At 40.6% G+C, this 26,536-nt stretch overlaps 1 protein-coding gene across 1 annotated transcript in view; it reads right to left on the reverse strand.

Moving 5' to 3' along the window:
- ADK (adenosine kinase) overlaps positions 1 to 26,536 on the reverse strand; it is a 637,433-nt gene that overhangs the window by 416,862 nt on the left and 194,035 nt on the right. Inside the window, exon 4 of the mRNA XM_030569565.1 lies at positions 19,470 to 19,548. Coding sequence (XP_030425425.1) covers positions 19,470 to 19,548 — 79 coding nt within the window. The remainder of the gene's footprint in view (positions 1 to 19,469; positions 19,549 to 26,536) is intronic.

The raw sequence follows: 26,536 nt of genomic DNA on the forward strand, positions 1-26,536 counted from the left end.
AAACTCAGGGAGTTGGTAGGTAAGGTCCCATGGGAAGCAAGTTTAAAGGGGAAAACGACTGAAGACAGTTGGCAGTTTTTCAAAGAGACATTATTAAAGGCACAAGAACACAATGATCTCACTGTGTAGGAAAGATAGGAAGTATGGGAAGAGACCACCCTGACTTAACCAGAAGATCTTCAGTGATCTAAAAATCAAAAAGAGAGTCCTACAAAAAGTGGAAACGAGGTCAAATGAAAAAGGATAAATATAAACAAACAACACAAGTATGTAGGGACAAAATTAGAAAGGCCAAGGCACAAAACGAGATTACACTAGCTAGAGACAGAAAGGGTAACAAGAAAACTTTCTTCAAATACATTAGAAGCAATAGCAAGACCAAGAACAGGGTAGGTCCGTTACTCAATGACAGGGGAAAAACAATAACAGAAAATGTAGAAATGGCAGAGGTGCTTAATGACTTCTTTGTTTCAGTTTTCAACAAGGTTGGTGATGACTGGATGTCTAACAAAGTGAATGCCAGTGAAAATGAGGCTCAAAGGCTAAAATAGGGAAAGAACAAGTTAAAAATTACTTAGACAAATTAGATGTCTTCAAGTCACCAGGGCCGGATAAAATGCATCCTAGAATACTCAAGGAGCTGACTAATGAGATATCTGAGCCATTATCGATTATCTTTGTAAAGTCATGGAAGATGGGAGAGATTCCAGAAGAGTGGGCAAATATAGTGCCAATCTATAAAAAGGGAAATAAGGACAAACCGGGAGACTACAGATCAGTCAGCTTAACTTCTGTACCCAGAAAGATAACGGAGCAAATAATTCAGCAACCAATCTGCAAACATGTAGAAGATTATGTGAGAAGAAACACTCAGCATGGATTTATCAAGAACAAATCATGTCAAACCAACGTGATACCTTTCTTTGACAGGGTAACAAGCCTGGTGGATGGGGAGAAGCGGTAGATGTGATACATATTGCCTTTAGTAAAGCTTTTGATACTGTCTCATATGACCTTCTCATAAACCAACTAGGAAATTGCATCCTAGATTATTATAAGGTGGGATCCTATTATAAGGTGGGAGCAAAACTGGTAGGAAAACCATTCCCAGAGAGTAACTACCAGTGATTCATAGTCATGCTGTAAGGGCATAATGAGTGTGGTCCTGCAGGCATCAGTTCTGGTCTGGTTCTATTCGATATCTTCATCAATGATTTAGATAATGGCATAGAGAGTACACTTACAAAGTCTGCGGACAATACCAAGCTGAGAGGGGCTGCAAGTGCTTTAGAGGATAGAATTAAAATTCAAATGATCTGAACAAACTGGAGAAATGGTCTGAAGTAAATATGATGAAATTAAATTAGGACAAATGCAAAGTACTCCATTTAGGAAGGAACAATCGGTTTCACACATACAAAATGGGAAATGACTGCCTAGGAAGGAGTACTGCAGAAAGAGATATACGGAGTCATAGTGGACCACAAGCAAAATATGAGTCAACAGTGTAACACTGCTGCAAAAAAACAAAAAACAAAAACAAAACAAAACAAAGGAAACATCATTCTGGGATGTATTAGCAGGAGCGTTGTAAGACAGACACAAATGGGTTTGTTTAGTCTAGAAAAGAGAAGACTGAGGGACATGATAACAGTTTTCATGTACATAAAAGGTTGTTACAAAGAAAAGGGAGAAGAATTGTTCTTCTAAACTTCTGAGGATATGACAAGAAGCAATGGGCTTAAATTGCAAAACGGGAGGTTTAGGTTGGACATTAGGAAAAACTTCCTATTGTCAGGGTGGTTAAGTACTGGAATAAATTGCCTAGGGAGGCTGTTGAATCTCCAGCACTGGCTATTATTAAGATCAGGTTAGACAAACACCTGTCAGGAATGGTCTAGACAATACTTAGTCCTGCCATGAGTGCGGGGGACAGGAGTAGATGACCTCTCGAGGTCCCTTCCAGTCCTATGATTCTATGATTTACAAATGAGAAAAGTGAAAGAGAAAGGTAAAGTGACTTGTCTTAAGGTCACAAAGCAAGTTAGTGGCAAAGCTAGTTTCAGCACTCTAGATCACAGAATGTGTCACAAATCTACTTGGATGGAGTGCAAACTAGAGAAATATTTCTATGGAAAAAGAATGGCTTCAGGAAACTAACCTTTAAAACTATCGTGAGCCTATCCAGCACATGTGCAATAAAGTTATAAGACTGTTGTATCTAAACTTGTATGAAAAATACAATATATCCAAGGAAAATCAAATACATTTTGTAACTTGCACAAGATCCATGGTTAGACACAATTAAGATTTTTGGTGTAGCTGTTAACAAGATAGATTTATATTACCAAAAACAAACAAACAAACAAATAAATAAATCTAGAGACAGGCAAAACTACCTGCAGGATTTTCAAGGAAGTGAACTCTCCAGAGGAACATATTACTTACAATGGGGTAGGAGCCTATTGGTCTTATTCTTAGATTTTAGGTTTCAACAGAAATTGGTTATTAAATTATTTAATACTTTCAAGAGGTTGGGTTTTCTTTTTAAATATTATACAACTATATGTAGTTAAATTTAAAGGTTAGATAATGAGAGGCAATGAGCAAAATATTATGAGGTCATTACTTGATGTTTGGTTTATATTCTGTGTGTCGCAGCCTTAGAGCCTATGCTCAAACATGGCGTCTGTTTGGCCAATTGTCGGTCAAAAGGTCACATTGGTACCGTGTGCAACCATGGGTACATAGTGCCGTGTGCCTATTCCCGCTCTTTTTCCTGGTCACCTAAGGGTCAGGATAGTGCCGTGTGCAAAAATACCAGTGTGCCTGCTCTCGAACCTTCTGTTGGTCAAAAGGTCAATTTGGTGCTGTGTGCAAAAGCATAGGGCTGTGTGCAAAAGTAGTGTGCCGGGTGCAGCTCCCATTGACATAGAAGGCACCAGCTCGGAATCTGGTCGGTGAAGGAGCTAGGGACCAATCAGACACTGACACGAGTAAGAGTCTTCGAATAAAACTAAGCCTTGCGCCAAAAACAGCAGGAGTATCCACGTGTTAGCTGGAAGGCCTGATCACCCTTCCAGCCAGGGTCTCCTCTGGATTTAGCTGGCTCGTGTCATGTCATTTTGGTTCTTTGGATTATTTCCCCTCCCCAATTTGCCATGTCCTCAGAGTCTGTACTGCTGGTCAGCTGCGCCTGGAGTGTGGTATGTGCATTTTAATTTCTGTAAATACTCTGTTTAACTTCTTCCCTTTTCCCCTTCCCTTACTTGGGACCAAGCTGTGTATATAGTACATAAGCGTCAAATTGTTGTATTAATTGCTATTGTGGTTAGTTGGTTTATTTTTATAGTATTCAATTAATGCGTGTACAGTTTACTTGGCTTGTGTATCTGCTCTGGTTTTCAGTGAGCAGTTGATTATAGACTGCTTGGTTTCTTCTTGCTGGATGTAAATAGACTGTTTCAAGTTGTGTGTATATTCTTGTTCTGATAGTACTGTTAGTTGGTAAAAGTGCTCCTCCCCAGCCCAAGTTGCAACTCATTCCCCATTAACAACCAACCACTTAGTTTTGAATTACAATCTGTTTTCGTTTTGATTTTCCTCTCTCAATCAAATCCTTACTCGAACCTGTATTGGTCTCAGACACTGTACTGTAAACACAGGATAGTGGGTTCCAGATTTATCTGCATCACATTTGCTCAAAAAAAAATTTAACTTAAAAGATTTTTTTCCCCAATAACTGCCAGCTCTTCAAACTCATCTTGAAATATGAAAGATAAGCTGTGTTCTTTCTGGCTCAAGCATCATCACTAGTAACAAAGATTCTGCAATCAGAATTTAGTTAATCCTCTGGATGAAACAGAATACAGCTCACTTTCTCTGTTAGCTGGATTAGGATCCACAGCAACAACAGAAGTGTTAAAACCAGAGCAAGCGGATAGGAAACTGAGCACCAACCCAGAGCAATAGTTTTGAGTAAGGAGATGCCATTTTTAGTCCCTTTCTTGATCATAAGTGCACTTTCACAGTATCAAAACTAAAAGCACACTCATCCACAGACCAACTCTTCATCAGCAGGGCTACCTGCATTTGTGTTTAAAATGAGTTGTATCATCATCCGATTTGGTTTGAAATAGTAAACTACTACCAGTAATTGAAATAGAAAAATAAACCAAGTGATTGTACTCCTTATCCCCCCACATTAAAAGAACAATTATGAGACTTGTGGGTATATAAAATGATGGGGTCTAAATTAGCTGTTACCGCGCAAGAAAGAGATCTTGGTGTCATTGTGGACAGTTTTCTGAAAACATCCACTCTATGTGCAGCAGCAGTCAAAAAACAAATATAACGTTGGGAATCATTAAGAAAGGGACAGGTAAGAAGACAGAAAATATCATATTCCCTCTATATAAATCCATGGTATGCCCACGTCTTGAATATTGTATGCAAATGTGGTCCCCATCTCAAAAAAGATATATTGAAATTGGAAAAACGTCAGAAAAAGGCAACAAAAAATGATTAGGACATGGAACAGCTTCCGTATGAGAAGAGATTAATAAGACTGGGACTCTTCAGCTTGGAAAAGAAATGACTAAGGGCGGGGATATGATTGAGGTCTATAAAATCATAACTGGTGCGGAGAAAGTAAATAAGGAAGTGTTATTTACTCCTCCTCCTAACATAAAAACTAGGGGTCACCAAATGAAATTAACAGGCAGCAGGTTTAAAACAAACAAAAGGAAGTAGTTCTTCATACAGCACACAATCAGCCTGTGGAACTCTTTGCCAAAGGATGTTGTGAAGGCCACTGTCAAGGTTCCTTCTCCACTATGAACTTTAGGGTACAGATGTGGGGACCTGCATGGACACTTCTAAGCTTAAGTACTAGCTTAGATCTGGTATTGCTGCCACCATCCAGATCCTCCGTCTGGAACACCCCCTTTCCTCCCAAAACCTTCCCCCTCCCAGGGTAGCCTTGAGACACTTTTTCATCAAGTTCCTGGTGAACACCGATCCAACCCCTTGGATCTTAACACAAGGAGAATTTACCCATCCTCCCTCCTTTCCCCCACCAATTCCTGGTGAGTCCAGATCCAATCCCCGATCTAAAAAACAAGGAAAAATCAATCAGGTATTAAGAAAAAGGCTTTTAATTAAAGAAAAGAAAGGTAAAAGAAAACTCTCTGAGAGAGATTAGCATACCAGCTACTCTCACCGACAAGAGATTCAAAAACACAGAAGAGGTTCCCCTGAGCACAAATTTAGTTACACAAAAAATACTCCAATACCCAATTTTGATAATTCCCTTAATGGTACCAAGACAAGTTACAAAGAAAATAAATAAACCTATTTATCCCTTTCTAAAACTTACTACTCTGATAAGAGGCTGGTTCCTTGATCTTTTTCACTCTGGCTGAAACTGAGACTCTCAACAAAGGAAAATGTCCCTCCTTCCTTTTCAAACATCTTGTTCCCCCATTGGTTCCTCTGGTCAGGTGTCAGCTAGGCTAGGTGAACTTCTTAACCCTTTACAGGTAAAAGAGACATTAACCCTTAACGATCTGTTTATGACAGCCACGACTACAACAGGGTTCAAAAAAGAACTAGGTAAATTCATGGAGGATAGGTCCATCAATGGCTATTAGCCAAGATGGGCAGGGATGGTGTCCCTAGCCTCTGTTTGCTAGAAGCTGGGAATGGATCACTTGATGATTATCTGTTCATTCCCTCTGGGGCACCTGGTATTGGCCACTGTCGGAAGATAGGATATTGGGGTACATGGACCTTTAGTATAACCCAGTATGGCTGTTCTTATTTACAGCATGACCAACAATACAAACTAACTTTGCCAACACAAACTATCTTCGGTTCCTTTAAAGAAGCTGTCACCATGGTCTCTAAAACTCAAAGATGTCAGTTTTATTGTTTTGCCCCCTCAAGCCAATGTTTGCTATTAGACAGGCATATAATATTAATGAAAAAATGCAGAAAGATGTTCATGAGTAGTGAAATACTATATTCACAAATCTCAATTGAGGTAGCTGGCAGAACTGTAAAACAGTAATACATTATTCATGATCTGTATACAGCTATCTACATACATATTTTACAGATTGAATATAATGGATCCAATTGTTTGGAGACATTGCGGTGATCTCAGATCAGAGCAAATGTCACATATTATGAAAGATATAAAGCCAAGTTTTAATGAGATAAATTAAAATGAGATTAACAGAAAGCTGCAATCTTAACGTGCATCATAATTTCAACATTCAAGAGAAAAAGAAAAGATGTTTACACAAAAGACAAATCGAAAATCTAGAATCTACCAAAGCAAGAAGAATTGAATTTGAGATTTTACCCTGAAACATCCTTCCATCATGCTTTGGATCATGCAATTTTCAATGATGTTAGAGTCTAATTTCGTATCAGTACCTATCTGAAACTAAATGTTGGATAAGTTTTAGTTTTTAAAAAGGGAGGCTAATGGATGAACAAAGACTTTGAAACCACTTCCTCCATTATCCACTTTATTGAGGCTTTCACCCTCACCAATCTACTCAAACAGTTGTGCATTTCCAATTCCCTTCAGTCTTCTAAAGGTAAGTCTGCAAGACCCATGACAGCAAGTCTGAGTATGTTCACTTTGCAAAGAACACTCGGGACATTGAGTCTCAGAGCCCAGGTAAACTGGTGCTCACACTCTATGGCTACAAACAGCAGTGTAGACATTCCTGCTCAGGCTGGAGCCTGGATTCTGATACCCATCCCCTAGTTAAGTTTCAGAACCTAGGCAGAAACATCCACATTACCATTTTTAGTCTATAGCACAAGCCTGAGGCCTTGTCTACACTATCAAGTTTTGTCACCAAAAACTGCTTTTAATCAAACAAACAGTATGTGCATAAACACTGCAATGTGACTTTTGTCTGGAAAAATGTCCAGTTTTGGTGACAAAAATACATCCATCCTGATGAGAGACTTATAGACTCATAGACTCTAGGACTGGAAGGGACCTCGAGAGGTCATCGAGTCCAGTCCCCTGCCCTCATGGCAGGACCAAATACTGTCTAGACCATCCCTAATAGACATTTATCTAACCTACTCTTAAATATCTCCAGCGATGGAGATTCCACAACTTCCCTAGGCAATCTATTCCAGTGTTTAACTACCCTGACAGTTAGAAACTTTTTCCTAATGTCCAACCTAAATCTCCCTTGCTGCAGTTACTTACATCTTTTTCTTCTACAATTTCTCAACAACGTGCCAGTGCAGACACCATGCTTGATTTCATTGCTTGAATTAGCCTCCAGGAAATGTCCCACAATACTCGTCCTGACCGCTCCAGTCAGCAGTTTGAACTCCAGTGCCCTGTATGCAGGCAAACACACACTCATCTGCCCCTCCTCATTCGAAGCCCCAGGAATTTTTGAAATTTAATTTCCTGCTGGCTGAGGGTGGAGAAGTCTCATCCCATCTTCCCAGGTGACCATGGCAGGTTATCGCACCAAACATTCTCCTGCTTGGATCACTGTAGAGCTGTTGGATCTGAGCAGTATATTACAGGAAGATAAGGCTGTGCAGTTCCAGCTGTGCTTGAGCTGTAGGAATTGGGACACCTAGGGGCACATTTCTTGAGGCTTGTGCAAAAAGAGCTATGATCGGGACACGCTGCAGTACAGAGCGAAGATAAAGGAGCTAAGGCAGGCGTACCAAAAGGCAAGGGAGGCAAACCATCGCTCTCATGCTTCACCTAAGACCTGCCGATACTATATGGAGCTGGACGCTATCATCAGTGGTGACCACTGCCAAGAGCCCAGCACACATTTCGAGGGAATGGAGGGAGCTGAAAGAGGACCTAACCCGGAGGACTAAGTTACTGATGAGCAGGTGGAGTTAGATTAGGATGTGCAGCTCCCAGCGGGGTTGCCTGGTCAGCCAGGCAACCAGGAACTTTTCTCCACTCCAGAGGCATCTAGCAAGTCTCAGCAGTTGCTCTCCAGGGAGAAAGAAGCAGGAGATAAGTCTGGTAAGTAGCTGTGGCTTGTGTACTGCGCCGGCGGGTTCAGGGTATAGAAATGTGGGAGGCTGGTTGTGTTTCTCTGAGGTGGATATTTTCCTGAGTAACTAATCCGTACAGCAGAGCAGGGTGTTGATGCACCCAGAGATCTCACAGGAATCCTCTAGCGAGATCTCCAAGGAAGTTTTCTGGAGGTACTCGGTAACCTCTGCCAAAAGTTCTGTGGCAGAGCAGCTCTGTTCCATCCCCCATTGTAGGAAACTTTCCCATGCCATTTAGCAATAACCTGTGCAGGGACCAAAGCATCACATAGTCGAACAGCGTAGGGAGCAGGGCAGAAGAAACAGGTATGGAGTAGATGTACCCTTGTTTCCCTACTTACACTTAGCAGTTAGATATCTGCTAGAATGATCCCCCATCAGTGGAAAAGTGTGAAAGAATTCTAGAATTTTTTCCACAGAAAGCTGCACCATGACCCTTGCAGAGTGTGTGTGCTCTCTTCCTAATGTGGAGCAGCCCCTTCCATGCCCCCGCTAACACTCATCATGCTTTGGCTGTTTGCAGAGATGTGTGCCTGGCTAGGGTCAGCGAGAAAGTGACTGCAATGTTGCAAAAGGTGTATTAACTGAAATGTTACAATGCTGTGTGTGAACTTAACAATCCTGCTTCTTGTGCACTGTCCCCTCTGCATCACCAGATATGGCCTTGAGGAACACCCCACACACCCCTGCTGAGCATCTCTGCTAGATAAGAAAGCGTCTTCTTGCTGCGTCTTGGGCATGTTCTGTGAGGTACGGCAGTGCTCCAAAGCAGAAAAAAGGTAATGTAAGGACTGCTGGGAAGCCGAATGGTAGGACAGAAAAGAGAATCAAGCATTTGTTAAGGCTGCAAACGAGAAGATGATTAAAGTAATGGAGGAGCAAATGCAGACACTGCAATACTAACAGTGCTGCAGACTGAACAGATCCATGCTCACTGTCCCCTGCAGCACATTCAGAGCACTTTTCTATGCCCTCCCACACGAACTCCGCCTGCATATTCCTCTCCACTTTCTGGGAGTTCTTGGTTTCCCCTTCACTCCACCCCCTAGGACAAGTTTCACAATGATAGCTGGACCTACAAGCAGTTGTGAAAGTCTGTCCTTTCCTGGTTCCTCCTTCCCATCAGGCAGCTAAGTGTTGGTGTGTGCTGCTTCTTATTCAGTAAAATCAAAGTTATTTAATGGTGGATCACCTTTTTTTTTTTTTCCTACGAATTGAGATTGCAGATACCACCAATACATGCACAGGCATTATCTTCATTGTCTTACAGGAATGGAAGGCCCAAAAAGACACCATTGCATCCTAGCACTTCTGACAGATACACATACTACTGGTGCTCATGGTCAAAGTGTGCCTCAAAGCTTTCCTGATTCGAACTGGCCCCCTCTGACAGCCCTGGTATCTGGCTGCTCAAAATCAGCAGCTAAACGGTCTGCCTGAGGACTCCACCCCCTGAGCAAACCTTTCACCCTTTGCTTCACAGAGATTATGCAATGTACAGCACATGGCTATGACCAAGGGAATATTATCCTCATTAAGCTCTAGCCTGCCATATAGGCATCGCCAGTGTGCCTTTAATCTGCCAAAGGCACATTCAGCTGCATCTGGCAGCTACTCAGACTGTTGAGCTGCTCCTTACCGCTGTCCAAGTGTCCCATATAAGGTTTCATGAGCACGGCTATAAAGGGTATGCCGGATCTCCCGGGATCACTATGGGCATTTCAACATCCCCCACTGTAATATTCTGGTTTGTCGCTTTCCATACAGGCTGGTATTCCTGAAGATGCATGGCAGGATGTGATTAATTGACTTGCACACTTGCATTAACACAGGCCCAAGGGTCGACTTCCTGACTCCAAACTGATTCGTGACCAACCGGTAGCAGTCTGGAGTCACCAGCTTACATACAGCGATTGCCACCATTCTCTACCAAAAGGGCAGCTCTCATTCTGGTGTCCTTGTGCTGCAGGGACTGTGGCGAGCTCCGCACACAGTTCCAGGAAAGTGGCTTTCCACATCCGAAAATTCTGTTGCCACTGCTCTTCATCCAACACCTGCAGGATGATACGATCCCACCATTCAGTGCTTGTTTCATGAGCCCAAAAGTGACTATCTACCCTATGCAGCTGCTCTGTGAAGGCCAAAAGTAATCTATGTTGGGCGCCTGCGAGTGTTCTTCAGTTAGGAATTTGACAATTAACTGCACTGCCATCCACGTCTTCATGATAGTTCAGAGGAGAGCAGTGTGAGGTCCATCCCTTCCCACAAAGAGGCTGAGGTCAACGGCAGAGATTGACCATTGCAAAATACCACAAAAGAAAGCTGGAAGCCCATGGACTGCTAGGACACAAAGCAATGCATCATGGGACATTAAGCCAGGTCCCAAGATGTGCCGCAACCTGCTCCTCCTTCCTACAACACCTAGCAACAGAAAGTGTTGACCTGGATTGTGGGATAGGTACCCACAGTGCAATGCTCACACTGTCAAGGATGGTGCCCCCACTGTCGATGCGCTCTGCCAACAGAGGGAGTGTGAACATGAGATTCCAATTTTTATTATGTTGATTTTTGGGTGTTGCCATCACTTTTGTCGACAAAAATTGGTAGTGTAGACATAGCCTGAGTCAGGTCACCTGGGCTCTCAAACTCACTGCTGCAGGTTATGTTTGCAGTGTAGACTTACCCTCAGAGGTCAGGCCAACTGACTGAAGCTTGCACTACCGCGCTAGAAATAGCAACATAGACATTCCCACTCAGGCTCTGAAACCTGATGAGGGGGGTAGGTCTCAGAGCCTGGGGTCCAGCCCAAGCAGAAATGTCTATGTTGCTATATTTAGCCCTGTGGCCCAAGCCCCATGAGCCCGAGTCAGTTGACATGGGCTCTGAGACTCGCTGCTGTGACTTTTTTGTTTTTAAACAGTGTAGATATACTCTTAATATTCTTTTCTCTCATTTATCTTTATTCTCATTGACTTTTTTTGATGCTGAAACACTGTTTATTACATGCTTTTCCTGTCTAAACTTTTCTCTGGATTCGTGCCCTACCATTCTAAACATTCCTTTCAGCAGTGTTATGCCAAATCTTCATTTATTCACTCTAATTTAAGGTTCCACATGCCAGTAATACATTTTCATGTTTTTAGAAGGTCTCTTTCTATACGTCTATAATATATAACTAACTATTGTTGTATGTAAAGTAAATAAGGTTTTAAAAATGTTTAAGAAGCTTAATTAAAAATTAAATTAAAATGCAGAGTCCCCAGGACTGGTGGCCAGGACCCGGGTAGTATGAGTGCCACTGAAAATCAGCTCATGTGCCACCTTTGGCACACGTGCCATAGGTTGCCTACCCCTGGATTATACTGACATTTTTTATAAGCCACCTTTCTGTCTTCATTTAAGCTTTTGTTATCTTCTGCACTGATTTCTAGCTTATCTTCCTGGCTTTTTCTGTAAATTATAACAAGCTTGTTGACAATTCTGCTGCACACCTAATCAAACAATGTTTCTGCCATGACTCCTCACGCCATCCAGTGATCTGCCTACCAACCCCGCACTGCACACTAAGTTTAAGATGCTTGTTCTAACCTCCTTAGCCCTCCATCTAACTAGCCTGTTTTGGTTGGCCTGGCAGTTTGATGACACTGGCCTATCTCCAGTGTCTAATAATTGTATCTATTCCCTCTCTCTAGCATCTATCCTTCATTTTACTACTTTCTATTTTTGTTCAGTCATCCTGCCCCAGTCCTGCTGGTGAAATAAATTCCCTCTTTTGATTCATTCTACATTTTTGTCATCCTTCAAATCCCTTCCAAAAAGAAAGAAAAAGAAAAAGAAAAGAAGAAAAGAAATCACACCCCTTTTTATTACTCAGTATCATCTAAAACAAGACAAAATAATTCCAAATATGCTTCTAGGGACAAGTGTAAAATATGAGGGTTGTTGTTTTTAAGTGGAATTAATGCAATAATTCAAAATGGTCCATCTGGAAACATGCCTGGACAATATCCCTCTGGATGCACCCAAGCTGCCTCCTGTTTTTCTTCTTGGAAATGGGGAAGTCTCACAGGTAGAGATGTCATTATGAGAGGGTTTGCTCTTTCTCCATACTTTCACAAATTTGGAAAGAATCTTCAGAAGTAGTTAGCCAAGAGTCATGGAATTCTTTTAGCAACAAGCATTGCCCAAAGGCAGATTTTTTGGAGATCAGTCAAAAATATGTTTTTGTTTATTATGACCATGGGGCTCAGTTACAGTAATCCTCTCTTTGAACTTGTCTTTACTGCTTAAAAAAGGTGTATTCTTTTACCTCAGGATAACATATGCACTTAAGTTCATGTATTCTCACATGCATTAGTTAGCGTGTAGTAAAACATACAATTTTTTTAGCACTGAAGATAAGCCCTCGGAAAAGCTCCTTGCACTGCTGCTCTGTTACTTACAGTTAGTTGGTAAAGCATGCCTATTCAGTGGAACAAGCAACCATAATGGTTTTATATACTTTGTTTATACTTAGCGAACAGGAGCTGCTAACAGGGAGTTTTGCAAGGGAGTTCTCCAGGTGAAGGAGGAGCACATACAGCATCTGTGGGCAGAGCAGAGCGGACAGGGAGCTGTAGATGGGAATTTGAGAGAGAGTTTGACAGAGGGAGGCTTACAATGGTGAGGAGGACCCGCAACACCTGTGCCAGCCCTGCTTCTGTCTCCTCCACCTGCGCCTGTAGCCAGACAGAGTACCAAAGCATGGATGCTTTTACCCAGATTCTGGTGTGGGCTTGCAAAGACTGTAATTTGCAATTTCCACTTACTGATATCCAGGCTGGGGGTGGCATCCAATGTGAAAGGTCCCTACTGGTGGAATCTCTCAGGCAGCAGGTGGGAGAGCTACAGGAGGAGGTGGCTAGGCTGAGGAACATCCATATCCATGAGCAATTCCTGGACAGTATCCATGTGGAGACAGCTGACGGTGCTGTCCCAGTTGACAGGACTACCGACACTCCAGCGGAGGAGGAGATGCCTCAGGGTGTATCTGACACACCAGTGGAGGAGGAGGCTCAGGGTGGACACAGCCAGCTGGTTACTTCTAGCAGCAGGCAGTGCTCCACCACTGCTGCAAACCCTCCTGCTATGGTAAAAGATAACCATTATGCTCTTCTTGATACAGGAGAGAAGGAATCACCCCCAACAGTTAAGGAGGTGAAGCCTCGTACCCCTAAGGCTGGGAGGTCTGCTGCCACCACTGATAAGAAACATAGGGTAGTGGTGGTTGGAGACTCTCTGCTGAGGGGGACGGAGACACCCATTTGTCGCCCTGACCGTTCATCCCGGGAGGTATGCTGCCTGCCAGGGGCCCGTATCCGAGATGTTACAGAGACATTGTCGAGGATTATCCGGCCTTCTGACTACTACCCCATGCTACTCATCCATGTGGGCACAAACGATACTGCGAGGTGTGACACTGAGCAGATCAAGAGTGACTACAAGGCTCTGGGAGTACGGGTTAAGGAGTTTGGAGCGCAGGTGGTATTCTCTTCGATTCTTCCTGTTGAAGGTAGGGGTCCGGGCAGAGACAGATGCATCGTGGAGGTGAATACCTGGCTGCGAAGATGGTGTCGCCAGGAGGGCTTTGGCTTCCTCGACCACGGGATGCTATTCGAAGAAGGACTGCTAGGAACAGATGGCGTTCAACTTTTGAAGAGGGGAAAGGCCTTATTTGCGCACAGACTGGCTAACCTAGTAAGGAGGGCTTTAAACTAGGTTCGACGGGGACAGGTGAGCAAAGCCCACAGGTAAGTGGGGAACAAGACCTGGGAGATGGGTTGGAAACAGGAGGGAGCACGGGCTATAATGGCAGAGAGGAAGGAGGGTCAGGGCAAAGCTGGGAGGCAAGATCAAACCAGTATCTTAGATGCCTATATACAAATGCAAGAAGTATGGGTAATAAGCAGGAAGAACTGGAAGTGCTAATAAATAAATACAACTATGACATTATTGGCATTATTGAAACTTGGTGGGATAATACACACGACTGGAATGTTGGTGTGGATGGGTATAGTTTGCTCAGGAAGGATAGACAGGGGAAAAAGGGAGGAGGTGTTGCCTTATATATTAAAAATGTACACACTTGGACTGAGGTGGAGATGGACATAGGAGACGGAAGGGTGGAGAGTCTCCAGGTTAGGCTAAAAGGGGTAAAAAACACAGGTGATGTCGTGATGGGAGTCTACTACAGGCCACCTAATCAGGTGGAAGAGGTGGATGAGGCTTTTTTCAAACAACTAACAAAATCATCCAAAGCCCAAGATTTGGTGGTGATGGGGGACTTCAACTATCCAGATATATGTTGGGAAAATAACACCGCGGGGCACAGACTATCCAATAAGTTCCTGGACTGCATTGCACACAACTTTTTATTTCAGAAAGTTGAAAAAGCTACTAGGGGGGAAGCTGTTCTAGACTTGATTTTAACAAATAGGGAGGAACTTGTTGAGAATTTGAAAGTAGAAGGAAGCTTGGGTGAAAGTGATCATGAAATCATAGAATTTGCAATTCTAAGGAAGGGTAGAAGGGAGTACAGCAGAATAGAGACAATGGATTTCAGGAAGGCGGATTTTGGTAAGCTCAGAGAGCTGATATGTAAGGTCCCATGGGAATTAAGACTGAGGGGAAAAACAACTGAGGAAAGTTGGCAGTTTTTCAAAGGGACACTATTAAGGGCCCAAAAGCAAGTTATTCCGATGGTTAGGAAAGATAGAAAATGTGGCAAAAGACCACCTTGGCTTACCCTTGAGATCTTGCGTGACCTACAAAATAAAAAGACGTCATATAAAAAATGGAAACTGGGTCAGATCACGAAGGATGAATATAGGCAAATAACACAGGAATGCAGAGGCAAGATTAGAAAAGCAAAGGCACAAAATGAACTCAAACTAGCTATGGGAATAAAGGGAAACAAGAAGACTTTTTATCAATACATTAGAAGCAAGAGGAAGACTAAGGACAGGGTAGGCCCACTGCTCAATGAGGAGGTGGAAACAGTAACGGGAGACTTGGAAATGGCAGAGATGCTTAATGACTTCTTTGTTTCAGTCTTCACTGAGAAGTCTGAAGGAATGTCTAGTATAGTGAATGCTTACGGGAAGAGGGTAGGTTTAGAAGAGAAAATAAGGAAAGAGCAAGTAAAAAATCACTTAGAAAAGTTAGATGCCTACAAGTTACCAGGGCCTGATGAAATGCATCCTAGAAAACTCAAGGAGTTAATAGAAGAAGTATCTGAGCCTCTAGCTATTATCTTTGGGAAATCATGGGAGACGGGGGAGATTCCAGAAGACTGGAAGGGGGCAAATATAGTGCCCATCTATAAAAAGGGAAATAAAAACAACCCAGGAAACCACAGACCAGTTAGTTTAACTTCTGTGCCAGGGAAGATAATGGAGCAGGTAATCAAAGAAATCATCTGCAAACACTTGGAAGGTAGTAAGGTGATAGGGAATAGCCAGCATGGATTTGTAAAGAACAAATCGTGTCAAACTAATCTGATAGCGTTCTTTGATAGGATAACGAGCCTTGTGGATAAGGGAGAAGCGGTGGATGTGATATACCTAAACTTTAGTAAGGCATTTGATACAGTCTCGCATGATATTCTTATAGATAAACTAGGAAAGTACAATTTAGATGGGGCTACTATAAGGTGGGTGCATAACTGGCTGGATAACCGTACTCAGAGAGTAGTTGTTAATGGCTCCCAATCCTGCTGGAAAGGTATAACAAGTGGGGTTCCTTCCGCAGGGGTCTGTTTTGGGACCGGTTCTGTTCAATATCTTCATCAACGATTTAGATGTTGGCATAGAAAGTACGCTTATTAAGTTTGCGGACGATACCAAACTGGGAGGGATTGCAACTGCTTTGGAGGACAGGGTCAAAATTCAAAATGATCTGGACAAATTGGAGAAATGGTCTGAGGTAAACAGGATGAAGTTCAATAAAGATAAATGCAAAGTGCTCCACCTAGGAAGGAACAATCAGTTTCACACATACAGAATGGGAAGAGACTGTCTAGGAAGGAGTATGGCAGAAAGAGATCTAGGGGTCATAGCAGACCACAAGCTTAATATGAGTCAACAGTGTGATACTGTTGCAAAAAAAACAAACATGATTCTGGGATGCATTAACAGGTGTGTTGTAAACAAGACACGAGAAGTCACTCTTCCGCTTTACTCTGCGCTGGTCAGGCCTCAGCTGGAGTATTGTGTCCAGTTCTGGGCACCGCATTTCAAGAAAGATGTGGAGAAATTGGAGAGGGTCCAGAGAAGAGCAACAAGAATGATTAAAGGTCTTGAGAACATGACCTATGAAGGAAGGCTGAAGGAATTGGGTTTGTTTAGTTTGGAAAAGAGAAGACTGAGAGGGGACCTGATAGCAGTTTTCAGGTATCTAAAAGGGTGTCATCAGGAGGAGGGAGAAAACTTGTTCACCTTAGCCTCCAATGATAGAACAAGAAGCAATGGGCTTAAACTGCAGCAAGGGAGATTTAGGTTGGACATTAGAAAAAAGTTCCTAACTGTCAGGGTAGTTAAACACTGGAATAGATTGCCTAGGGAAGTTGTGGAATCTCCATCTCTGAAGATATTTAAGAGTAGGTTAGATAAATGTCTATTAGGGATGGTCTAGACAGTATTTGGTCCTGCCAGGAGGGCAGGGGACTGGACTCGATGACCTCTCGAGGTCCCTTCCAGTCCTAGAGTCTATGAGTCTATGAGTTTATAAACATGTAGATTAATTGGTCTATCTTCAGTCAGCACACCCCACTGGATTTCAAAACCGTTATGGGAGAAGGGGCCATGACAATATTCTGCACCAACTCAATAAGCCTTATTCTGATGAGTATGTGTGTCACTTCATTATGCACCTTTCAGATGTTACAATATTTCATTTTAGCAGCAAATACAGCATTTGCTGTTGCAGGCTCTGCTCTTATCTCCAGGATCAACTACCTCAGCTTATCTAACCTCACTTTAATTTGCCTATAAGCTACTTGGGGCAGGGACTTTTTCTCTATATTTATGCCTACGAACAGCACATATTTTAATAGCACTATATACATTATTTATATAAAGACCCTTTAAAAAGGAATTAAGACTGTACAGATGTAATATTCCACCAACTCGAAACCTAGAAAGCAAGGAAATGTCCAGTTACAGGACAACTCTAATAACCACAGAGGACATATTTCCACTGAGGGCAACAGAATCCGCCACCACAAGGACGGTACCTCCAACTGATGAGACATATAACATTTATTTCCAGCACAGTATACTGCAAACTTTTAATCAGAATGCTCCTAAAACTCCTTGGGTGGAGAGAAAAGGAATCTGTCAAGTGCCATCTCTGCTCCACTGGGCGAGTTATGGCTGTCTAGACTGGAGAACCCTCTCCTGAAGATGCAGCTCTTCAACTGAAGCTGGAGAACTTGCAGCACTGGAAATCAAAGCAACTCTCAGTTGGCAACCATGGCTGGTATGACCCCCAGACTCAGTCACGGTTTACAGTATAGACAACCTTCCTATAGTTTCCTAACCTTAGAGCATAGTGGGGTGAGAATGGAGGGGAACTTGGCTGATGGCAGACTGTAGCTTCAAAGCCATTGGAAAGACAAGCTAAGGGGCGGCCATCTTTACTGGGCAGCCTCAATTTCACATGGCCAAAGCCCTCCAGTCTACTGCATTTCAGCTGAATCAGAGTTCCAGTTTACGTGAGTGACAAATTTCCTAATAAAATACACTTTAGCACAGTGGAAGGTGCACTGAACTGGGAGGCAAGACACCATGAGTTCATGTTTCATGTCTTCTGATTGCTCTTGTTTTATATTTCTTTATATTTCTGCACATTTCACAGACTTATTATTGAGCAACATCTATATTAAGGGGCAGTCAAGTATCACTCAATCTGTTTTACAAATAAATTATCTGCGACATTGCAAAAGGTCATTTCTACAAGAGATGAAAATAGAACCAATGTAGTTCTATGATTAACTTTCACTCTCAGCCACTCACAGAAAGAATCTGTCAAATCTATAAGTGACTATAATCTGTAAACCACTGTTTCAGAGCTAGGAACAAAACCAGGGTTCCTGACATTCAGCATGTCTTGAAAATGGTTGTTAAATACATTCAAAAATCCTCTCTGGTTGCTGAACCACACGGAGAATAGCTGTCTATGCTACTACCACCACCTCTTGTAGCTCAAGTGGTAGCAATACGGACTCAAGATCTGAAGGTCTTGGGTTGAAACTCTATTGATGGTCCACGTAGTGGTTCTTATAAGTGCATGTGATAATACTTCTGTTTTTCCAGTTCATTTTCTATTTTTTTAAATGTTTCCTCTAATTTACACGGTGAAGAATGATCGTAAAATAGGTTTCATATAAAAACGATTATAATCTGAATGATGATGCGATACACAACAAAACATAAGGGTTCACATTTCAGTCATTGGTCATACCTTTTAATTACTTGTGTCAAAGACTGGTAGGTTTAAGGTTTGAAAAGTGTGATGGCCTTAGTGAAATGGCAGCCATGTTTCCTAATGGTTGTCTAACTTCAAAGCCCAGGTGGAAACATTAGGTGATGGCTGCTATTTTTGTAGGGGTATCCCTCCCAGTAGTAAAGTAGTGGTCATCGTTACCTAGGACAAACACCTTCGATCCCATTTGGTAGCTGGAGTCCCACTGTAAGTTACGGGACATGACAGCCATTTTGAGTAAGAGAAAATTGTGAATGTAACTGTAAAGCAAAAAAAAGCTTAATAACTTTGCTGAATTACGATCTAACTTCTTCAAAATAACTTTGGAAGGTATCTGGCAATAGGTTTTATCTACACAGGAAGTTTGAAGAATTATAAATAAAAGTGGCACATTTTAAATTATGGGATTTATGCAATACACTTTCAGATTGTGGGGTGGGTGTATCTGCAATACTACACACAAAATGTATTACTAGATTAGCTTTCATTCACTAGCATATAACAAAATACATTCCCTGTTATCAAAGTGCACAAAACCTACCTTGGATCAGTGCAAGCCCAACTTTACGATATTCATACCTCTAAAATTCTCCTCATGTAAAAAAATGTTCAATTCAATCATTTATGCACAGGTTATAAACCCTTAAATAAATGTGGTTATGATTGAAATGTTGCATCCTAAACAAGAACAGTGCAAGAGAAAAAGAGAAAAGAAAACATTAAAGTCACTTCTAGAGTACAAACCTCAACTTATTTTAGGCAACAGACTAACATGCACTCGCAGAGTAATGCTTCTGAGCAACATGATAAGCAACTTAGAACAACAAGAAGTGGTTTAACAGTCAACACCTTTAGTTCATTTCTTTTAAGGAAGAACAAACCTGAGCCACTTTAACTGAATTTTGAGTAGAGCCACCAGCATGATATTCTACATTGAACTTTTTCACAAGTTCTTCAAACCTGTAAGAAACCACAGGGGTTTGGGGGAGGGGGGAAGGGAGGGGAACGGGGGGGAGAGAGAGAGAGAGAAAGGAAGTCAGATTCCGCAATTTTTCAGTGAAAAACTATATAAAGCATCTAAATTAGAAATGTATGAGATCAAGTTATTTGTAAACAGGAAATTCAGACATATTAGCTCTTTTACAAGGTGCTAGCTGAGAAAACACAGACTAAAATAGCATGCATGCACAGTATGTGCACTAAGCAACTGGCTAAATGACAAAACAAGCGATATCAACTCTATTTCGCTCCCTTACAGTTGCATTGTAACTCTAACATTTAAAGAATATCTTAGGAATACAGCATCTGGAACTTATGCATGATAATTAACTTTCAAGCTTCTAAAGTATATGCTCACATGTAAAAGAAAAAAATTAAAGGAAACCAACGAGGAGGTGCTGATTCACACTTCCTCTAGCTAAACACATAACATAAAAGTTCAATAAGATATTTTATCTGCTTTTAAACTATAGTCAAATAGTGGTACACTCAAAATGTAAATAAAATATTTTAAAAAATGAAGTTTGAACTTGTTTGTCAGGTGTTGGAACTTTATAGATAGAGCTACTGCTAGTTTGAGAAAAATCAGACAAAAGATAACTGTAAAATGTGCATAAATTGTGGCAGAGCAATTCTCAGTCTTTCAGTTTTCTAGTCCTTTAAGCTGACTCACTGTGTAAAAATAAATAAATTAATATAAAAGCTCCGCTGTCTAAATGTTTTGAAAGAACACTTGCTTTCACTAGCAAAACTTATTTTCACAAAATAAAAATATGTATAAAGACAGCTTGATTAATTTAAAAGGAAAAGTCACTGTTTTTAACATAGCAAACATAACAATTATGAGTTAATAATATTTGGCTTCACTAGTTAGATCTGGTGCATAGCTACCACTGAAATAATGAAAGGGACTTTGTTAAAAAATGCAGTGCAAGTTGAATTGTTTAAGTTCCAGAAAGGTCAATAAATTGTCAGTACAAAGGTAATGTAAAATTTTAATTAGGTTAGGACTACCATCAAGAAAAAACCCAGTATTCAAGAGAAATATAGCGAAATCTGTCTTAAGGGACCAACTAAAATAGTTTAACAGAAGTGGTCTTCTAATAAAGATGGAGCAGAATAGTATTCTATCCATTTGTGGATTCTTTGTGATAACCTCTTAAAATAGGAGGTTGACCAATAAGTGGATTCTCTTGCACAGAGGTTCTCAAACTGGGGGACGTGACCCCTCAGGGGGTCAGGAGCTTATTACATAAGGGTCATGAGCTGTCAGCTTCCACCCTCAGACGCTGCTTCACCTCCAGCATTTATAATAGTGTTAAATATACAAAAATGTGTTTTTAATTTATAAAGGGGGGTCGCACTCAGAGACTTGCTGTGTGAAAAAGGGTCACTAATAAAAAAGTTTGAGAACCACTGTTCTCGCAAAAGTTAAAATGAAATACATTTTCATACAGTATGCATGTTACTTTCCATGTGTCACAGTCCTGATAGTTTTTTCATTATTGTCTCCTTGTTCAGATACCAACAGAAAACACTTTCCCCTCGTTTAATGCACCTAATTTTCAAATAAATTAGGCACCCCTCCAACCTTACAACAAATACTAGTAGCAGAAAGCCTGTGCTATCACAAGAATGTAATTTGTAAAGTCAAGTGTGTAAAAAAAGCTGAAAATGGCCAAGAATTTAAAAATAGGATAGCAACACACTGTGAATCCAAGGGATGACTGAACCAGATGATGATATAAACAAAAAGAACTCTCAACCATGCTTGTAGCTGTTTCCATTGTTTCACACTGACTCAACTGACATCCTAGGCTACAAAGTGATTTGGGGGGTTATGATGTATGCTGGTTGTGTTGATTTGTGTAGTTTCTCTCATACGACCAGTGAAATGGTTGCAGGCAAAACAGCTGCAGACTAAGGGTGGTGACTGGATGAGTTACCTCTGAAATCACAATTGTCTAGGACAATGTACCCAAACTTTACTTGTCATGCCCCTCCGCCCTTACTACTAGTGGAATCTTTCTGCACTCCCCCTCTTCCATTACTGCACAGTTAGTTCAGCAGAGACGCTTGTGCTCAAGGTGGTGCTGGGGCTAGAGACAGAGCTGGCCTGAGGCGCGTAGGGGAAGGCAGAGAGGGAATGAGGGCAGAGCAGAACTGGGGATGGAGAAGGAGGTGGAGTGGAGCTGTGGCAGGGGCCAGAGCTGGGCACAGAGCAGGGGGTAGAGCAGAGCTGCAGCTGGGTGGTGCTCCCTTCTCGCCCCCTGTGGGGGCTGGCCCAGGCCCTGCCACACCCCTCCCACATTCCTCCATGCCCCCCCCCTAGTTTGGGGACTATTGATCTAAGATCTTGGCATGGCATAAATACATGCCTACTGTAGCTATACACTGCATGGGAGTAATTTGTAAAGTTGAAATGGCTGAAAACTTAAAAATTTGATCGTAACAGACCACGAAACCCAGTGATGAGTCAACCTAGTGAAATTCTAAACATAAAGAGCTCTCAGCCATGCTTGTGGCTGTTTCCATCGCTTCACACTGACCCAATGGACATTTTAGACTTCAGAGTGACTCTCAAAATCTTATTATATAAATACAGATTACCTATACTACAAATGAAAAAGGAATAAACATCAGCCAGAAAAGTAACCTACTAAAAAAAGGCATTGTCTTTCAATATATTTGCTAATGCAGAAACACAAATGCCAGTGACCATGGTCCAGATCCAGTATATTTATTAGAAAGAGTTACATTCCATTCTGTCTTGTGCTCAATAATCATAGTGAAAAATAAATGTGTATTGAAAAACATAATTTGTGATGTCGGAAGCACAAAACACTGCCTGATTTTCAGATCTCAAGTTGAGTTTCCAGGGCTATCAGATCAAATACATAAGTTTGAATGGTCAGCTAAGCAATCTGCTGTACAAGTAATAAATATGGACTCCCACAATGTCATTTTCAAAGTCAATTATTTTATTATAGTCATACTAATATGAAAGTTACACTTCCGGATGTTCATTACATTTATTTTCTTGGGTTGACGCTCTCCTATAATAAATGGCAAACCTTGTTGCACAGTAGTTTTATTATACAATATTCAGAATAGACACTTCCTATCCTATAACAGAGGCTCATGTCACCTTAAATAAATAAATCATAATCAATAGGGTCTCTTGATTATTAATATCTGTGCTTCTAAGAGGCTGCTGCTTTTGTTATGAAATCCATTCACAGACTACTGTTATAAGATGTAGTACCTTAATGATTCTACAGTAGTTTCCTCTAAATCATGTTTGCAAAGTTCTTTGAAGATGGAGGCATCAACAATGACTAGTTAAGGATGAGTTGAGATGTACACTGATATTAGATCTAAAATCCTCTGCTTACTTTTAAAATTTGGCGTATTGACTTGTCATAGAAGAATTTTATTTTTCTGGTTTTGTTTTAATTTTATATATGAATATACACACATACACACAACAAATAAAATTTAGCAATGTGGCCATAGGAAATATCTAAAAATGCTCACCTTCTGCACCTTTGGTACTGTTTTCCTTACATTTTCTTTGAGTAACTTATCTCTTCAGTGTCTCACAAATAGGTTAAGTAGTGGAATTTAAAAAATTAAAGGTTTTTAATCTCTTGCTATCATTTACCTTGTTTGAGGTCAGAGGAATACAACAAAAGAAAGGCAAAGGAGAGCAGTAGCACAGTTCAGTTAAACATTTTTGCCATTGTTCTGAGAACTGAGAGAGTTGTATGGAGGATGGATTAGTGAGAGACTGCGCACAGTTTCTATCTGACAAAGTGTATCTGCTATCACACATTTTGGTTCGCTGATTTACACACCTTCTGGAGAAGAGCCTGAAGAGAACCATTATAAGGAAAATGCCGGAAATGGAAAGTTATCCATTAATATTAAAGTAGTAAAAACTGTAGCTCCCACCACCCTTCATTCAAGAAGAGTACTGCCTATGTGTATAATACTTACAACCAGTTTTATAGTACACATCATTAAGTACTGGTGGAATTCAACCATCTTTATCAAATAGCAGATCATGTACAGGAGTTAAGTTTAAACACTAAGCTGATTACAAATTAAGCTTCTATGTCCTGCTTTGAGCAGGGGGATTGGACTAGATGATCTCCCGAGGTCCCTTCCAACCCTGAGTTTCTATGATCTAACTTTACATTATTACATATTTACACTCAAAAGCCTCAACTACTTAAATTCAAATTTAGCGACAGATGCATAGTTTTGTTTTGTTTTTATTTCAACATATTTTGTTTCAGTTAAAATACTTACCAAGACAATATTTTTCAGGTTTAGAGGGAAAAAAAACCCTATCTTAACCATATCAGCCATCCTATCACATTCTTCTCTATAGCATATGGCATGGTCCACAATTGTGCAATAATTACTCAAGTACTTCAATACTCTGTTAAAGGTCAGAGTTATGATCTTTTTATTTCTACAATAATTCTCCATTTAAAATGTTTGAATAATGAGATAACCATCCTACCAAACTAACGACAGGCAGGCAATTAGAAAGAATCACAAATTAAATTACTACATATGCTTTTCACAGCCATCCACACTACTAATTATCTACCAATTGTAAACCAAGCAACTGCATCCTCTACTGATAGCAAGTTGCTGAGGGAAAAAAGCAACAATATGTCTCATAACAACCACTTCTCAAATATAGAAATGCAACAACAACATGAACAAACAACGTTTTGGCAAGATTTGTAAAATTAAAGTTGTAAAATTTAATCTTACATTTTCTATCAGTTTAAATGCTTGGTACCCAACCCATATGGTTAATTTTTGTTATTTGTGCATCTGTGAACATAGCAATAAAAATATTAATTCCTTTACCTGAAAATGCCTACTACAACAACTGCCTTGGTGACTGAGGGGGAACTCAAGATTACTTGTATTAATATACAATACTAGATGCCCTACTGTTTCTCTTTATTTAGAGCTGTGACTTCTAGTGCATTTAATTACTTTATTCTGTGGTCTGTGTGATGAAGGTTTGGCCATACCAATGAGGATGGCTTCTAAGCCAAAATAAATATGCAGTAACTGGCATCAGATAAAATATTGTCTTTAATATCTCAATCTCAAGGTGACAGCAGAGAGTAAAAAAATTTACTTTCAATTATTTCATTGAATTAGGCATGCAGACAGTGAGACTTTGACTGCTGTCCTTCACTAGTTCAGTCAAAAGTATTTAAAAAAACACCTCATTTCATCACCTTTTACAGAAAAACATCTTCAGGGCTTTGGGTGAATATGTCAATTCAAAGAAAATGCGTGCTAATGCAAGGACTAATGCAAGGAAACCTCTTCTGCTGACTCTCTTCAATGTCATGATGTAAGGCTGTTATCAATTAAATGTGTTAATTTATCCACAAGAGTCCATTAACCAACTACTGACCTGAAACTTAAGAATGACAACTGGATTTCATCTTTAAATTGGATTTTCATTTTTAAAAATTAACATTTGGACAGACAAAAAAAATCAGTACATGCTCAAGGGAGCATGGGGAAACCTGTTGTGCCATTGTCCGCACTATACCTGGCCTATGAATAGGAAATTCCATGCCACAGTGCTGTCAGTCCAGCACCTTTCAAGAGTTTCAAATTTGCTTTTCTATATATTTTTGGGAGGAAGGGGGAATAAACTGGAGCAACTGTCTTTCAGGCCAGTGGATACCAAATGCACTTTGTATAGGTGCTAAGTGAACTGTTATGTTTGGGACAAATTCAAGAAAATTAGGACTTTATGAGCTAGACTAATATTGCTGTTTCTGGATCTGCAACTGACGGTCCTTCTGAATATTTCCTAAGTCTGTTAGCATATCTGAGAACTCTGGTTCCTTTGTTGATCTCAGAACATACCATTACCTTAAACACCACAATAAATCTCACATCAGCACCATCCAGAAGGCCATGAGTTTGGTACCATAAATTTGGTCATCATATTCTAGAGAAAACATGTTTGCAACAGTAGCAGAACATGCTTCTAGCTCTAGGACTGCTGATCAACAATAGCACTGACCAAAAAGAATGTATGTTAATGTTTCTGTAAACAACATTGGCAATGATATCACGGCACTTGTTTTTTAGAACTGAACTGCTAATAAAACCTGATGCTGAAGGGTATATCTCAACAAGAGACTCAGAAAGCAGAAAAAGCAACTTAATAAGAGTACTACAATTATTCAGATCTAATTTTTATTTTGCAGTAGCTAGCACCTGCAAGCCATCCAGATCAGAGCCCCATTGTGCAAGGTACCATTTTTAAAAACATTTGGGAAATGCCAGTCCTTGCCACAAAGATCTTAAATATAAAAATCTACTTGGGACAAAACCAAAAAAGCCAAGGTCAGCCAAAGTTGGTATCCATTTTTTGTCATCTCATATCTTCTGTCTATCCTCACAGTGAAGTGTAAGACTGAATGAAAAGGGATATTCTTGTTGAGTTTAAAGTGCATTAACTTCCTGGAATGGAGTATCCAAAAGAATACAAACAAGACAAAAAAGTCCTAAGTGACTTTGGAACCCAAGTCCCATTTTCAAAAGTGACTTAGGCACTTAGGAGCTTAGATTCCATAGACTTCCAAAGTCAATTTTGAAAATGGGACTTGAAGTTATAGACACACAGTATGGCTGCTAACATTACTATACAAATCCTAAATTTTATTTTGCTTAAATATGGGCCTGATTCTGGTATGCACATCTGTCTTGCACTAGTGTCAGTCCATTGACCTTAATACAATTATTCTTAATTTATATTATTGTAAGCGACACCAAAATCAGGCCCTGTAAATCTAACATGGCAAACTCACTTAGGTATGAATTCCAGACATTTATTTGTGGATTAGATGAGTAAAATTAGTATTTTAACCATCCGTAAAACAATTTAACC

This window comes from Gopherus evgoodei, chromosome 7 (genome assembly GCF_007399415.2).
Source record: "Gopherus evgoodei ecotype Sinaloan lineage chromosome 7, rGopEvg1_v1.p, whole genome shotgun sequence".
Taxonomy (NCBI): domain Eukaryota; kingdom Metazoa; phylum Chordata; order Testudines; family Testudinidae; genus Gopherus; species Gopherus evgoodei.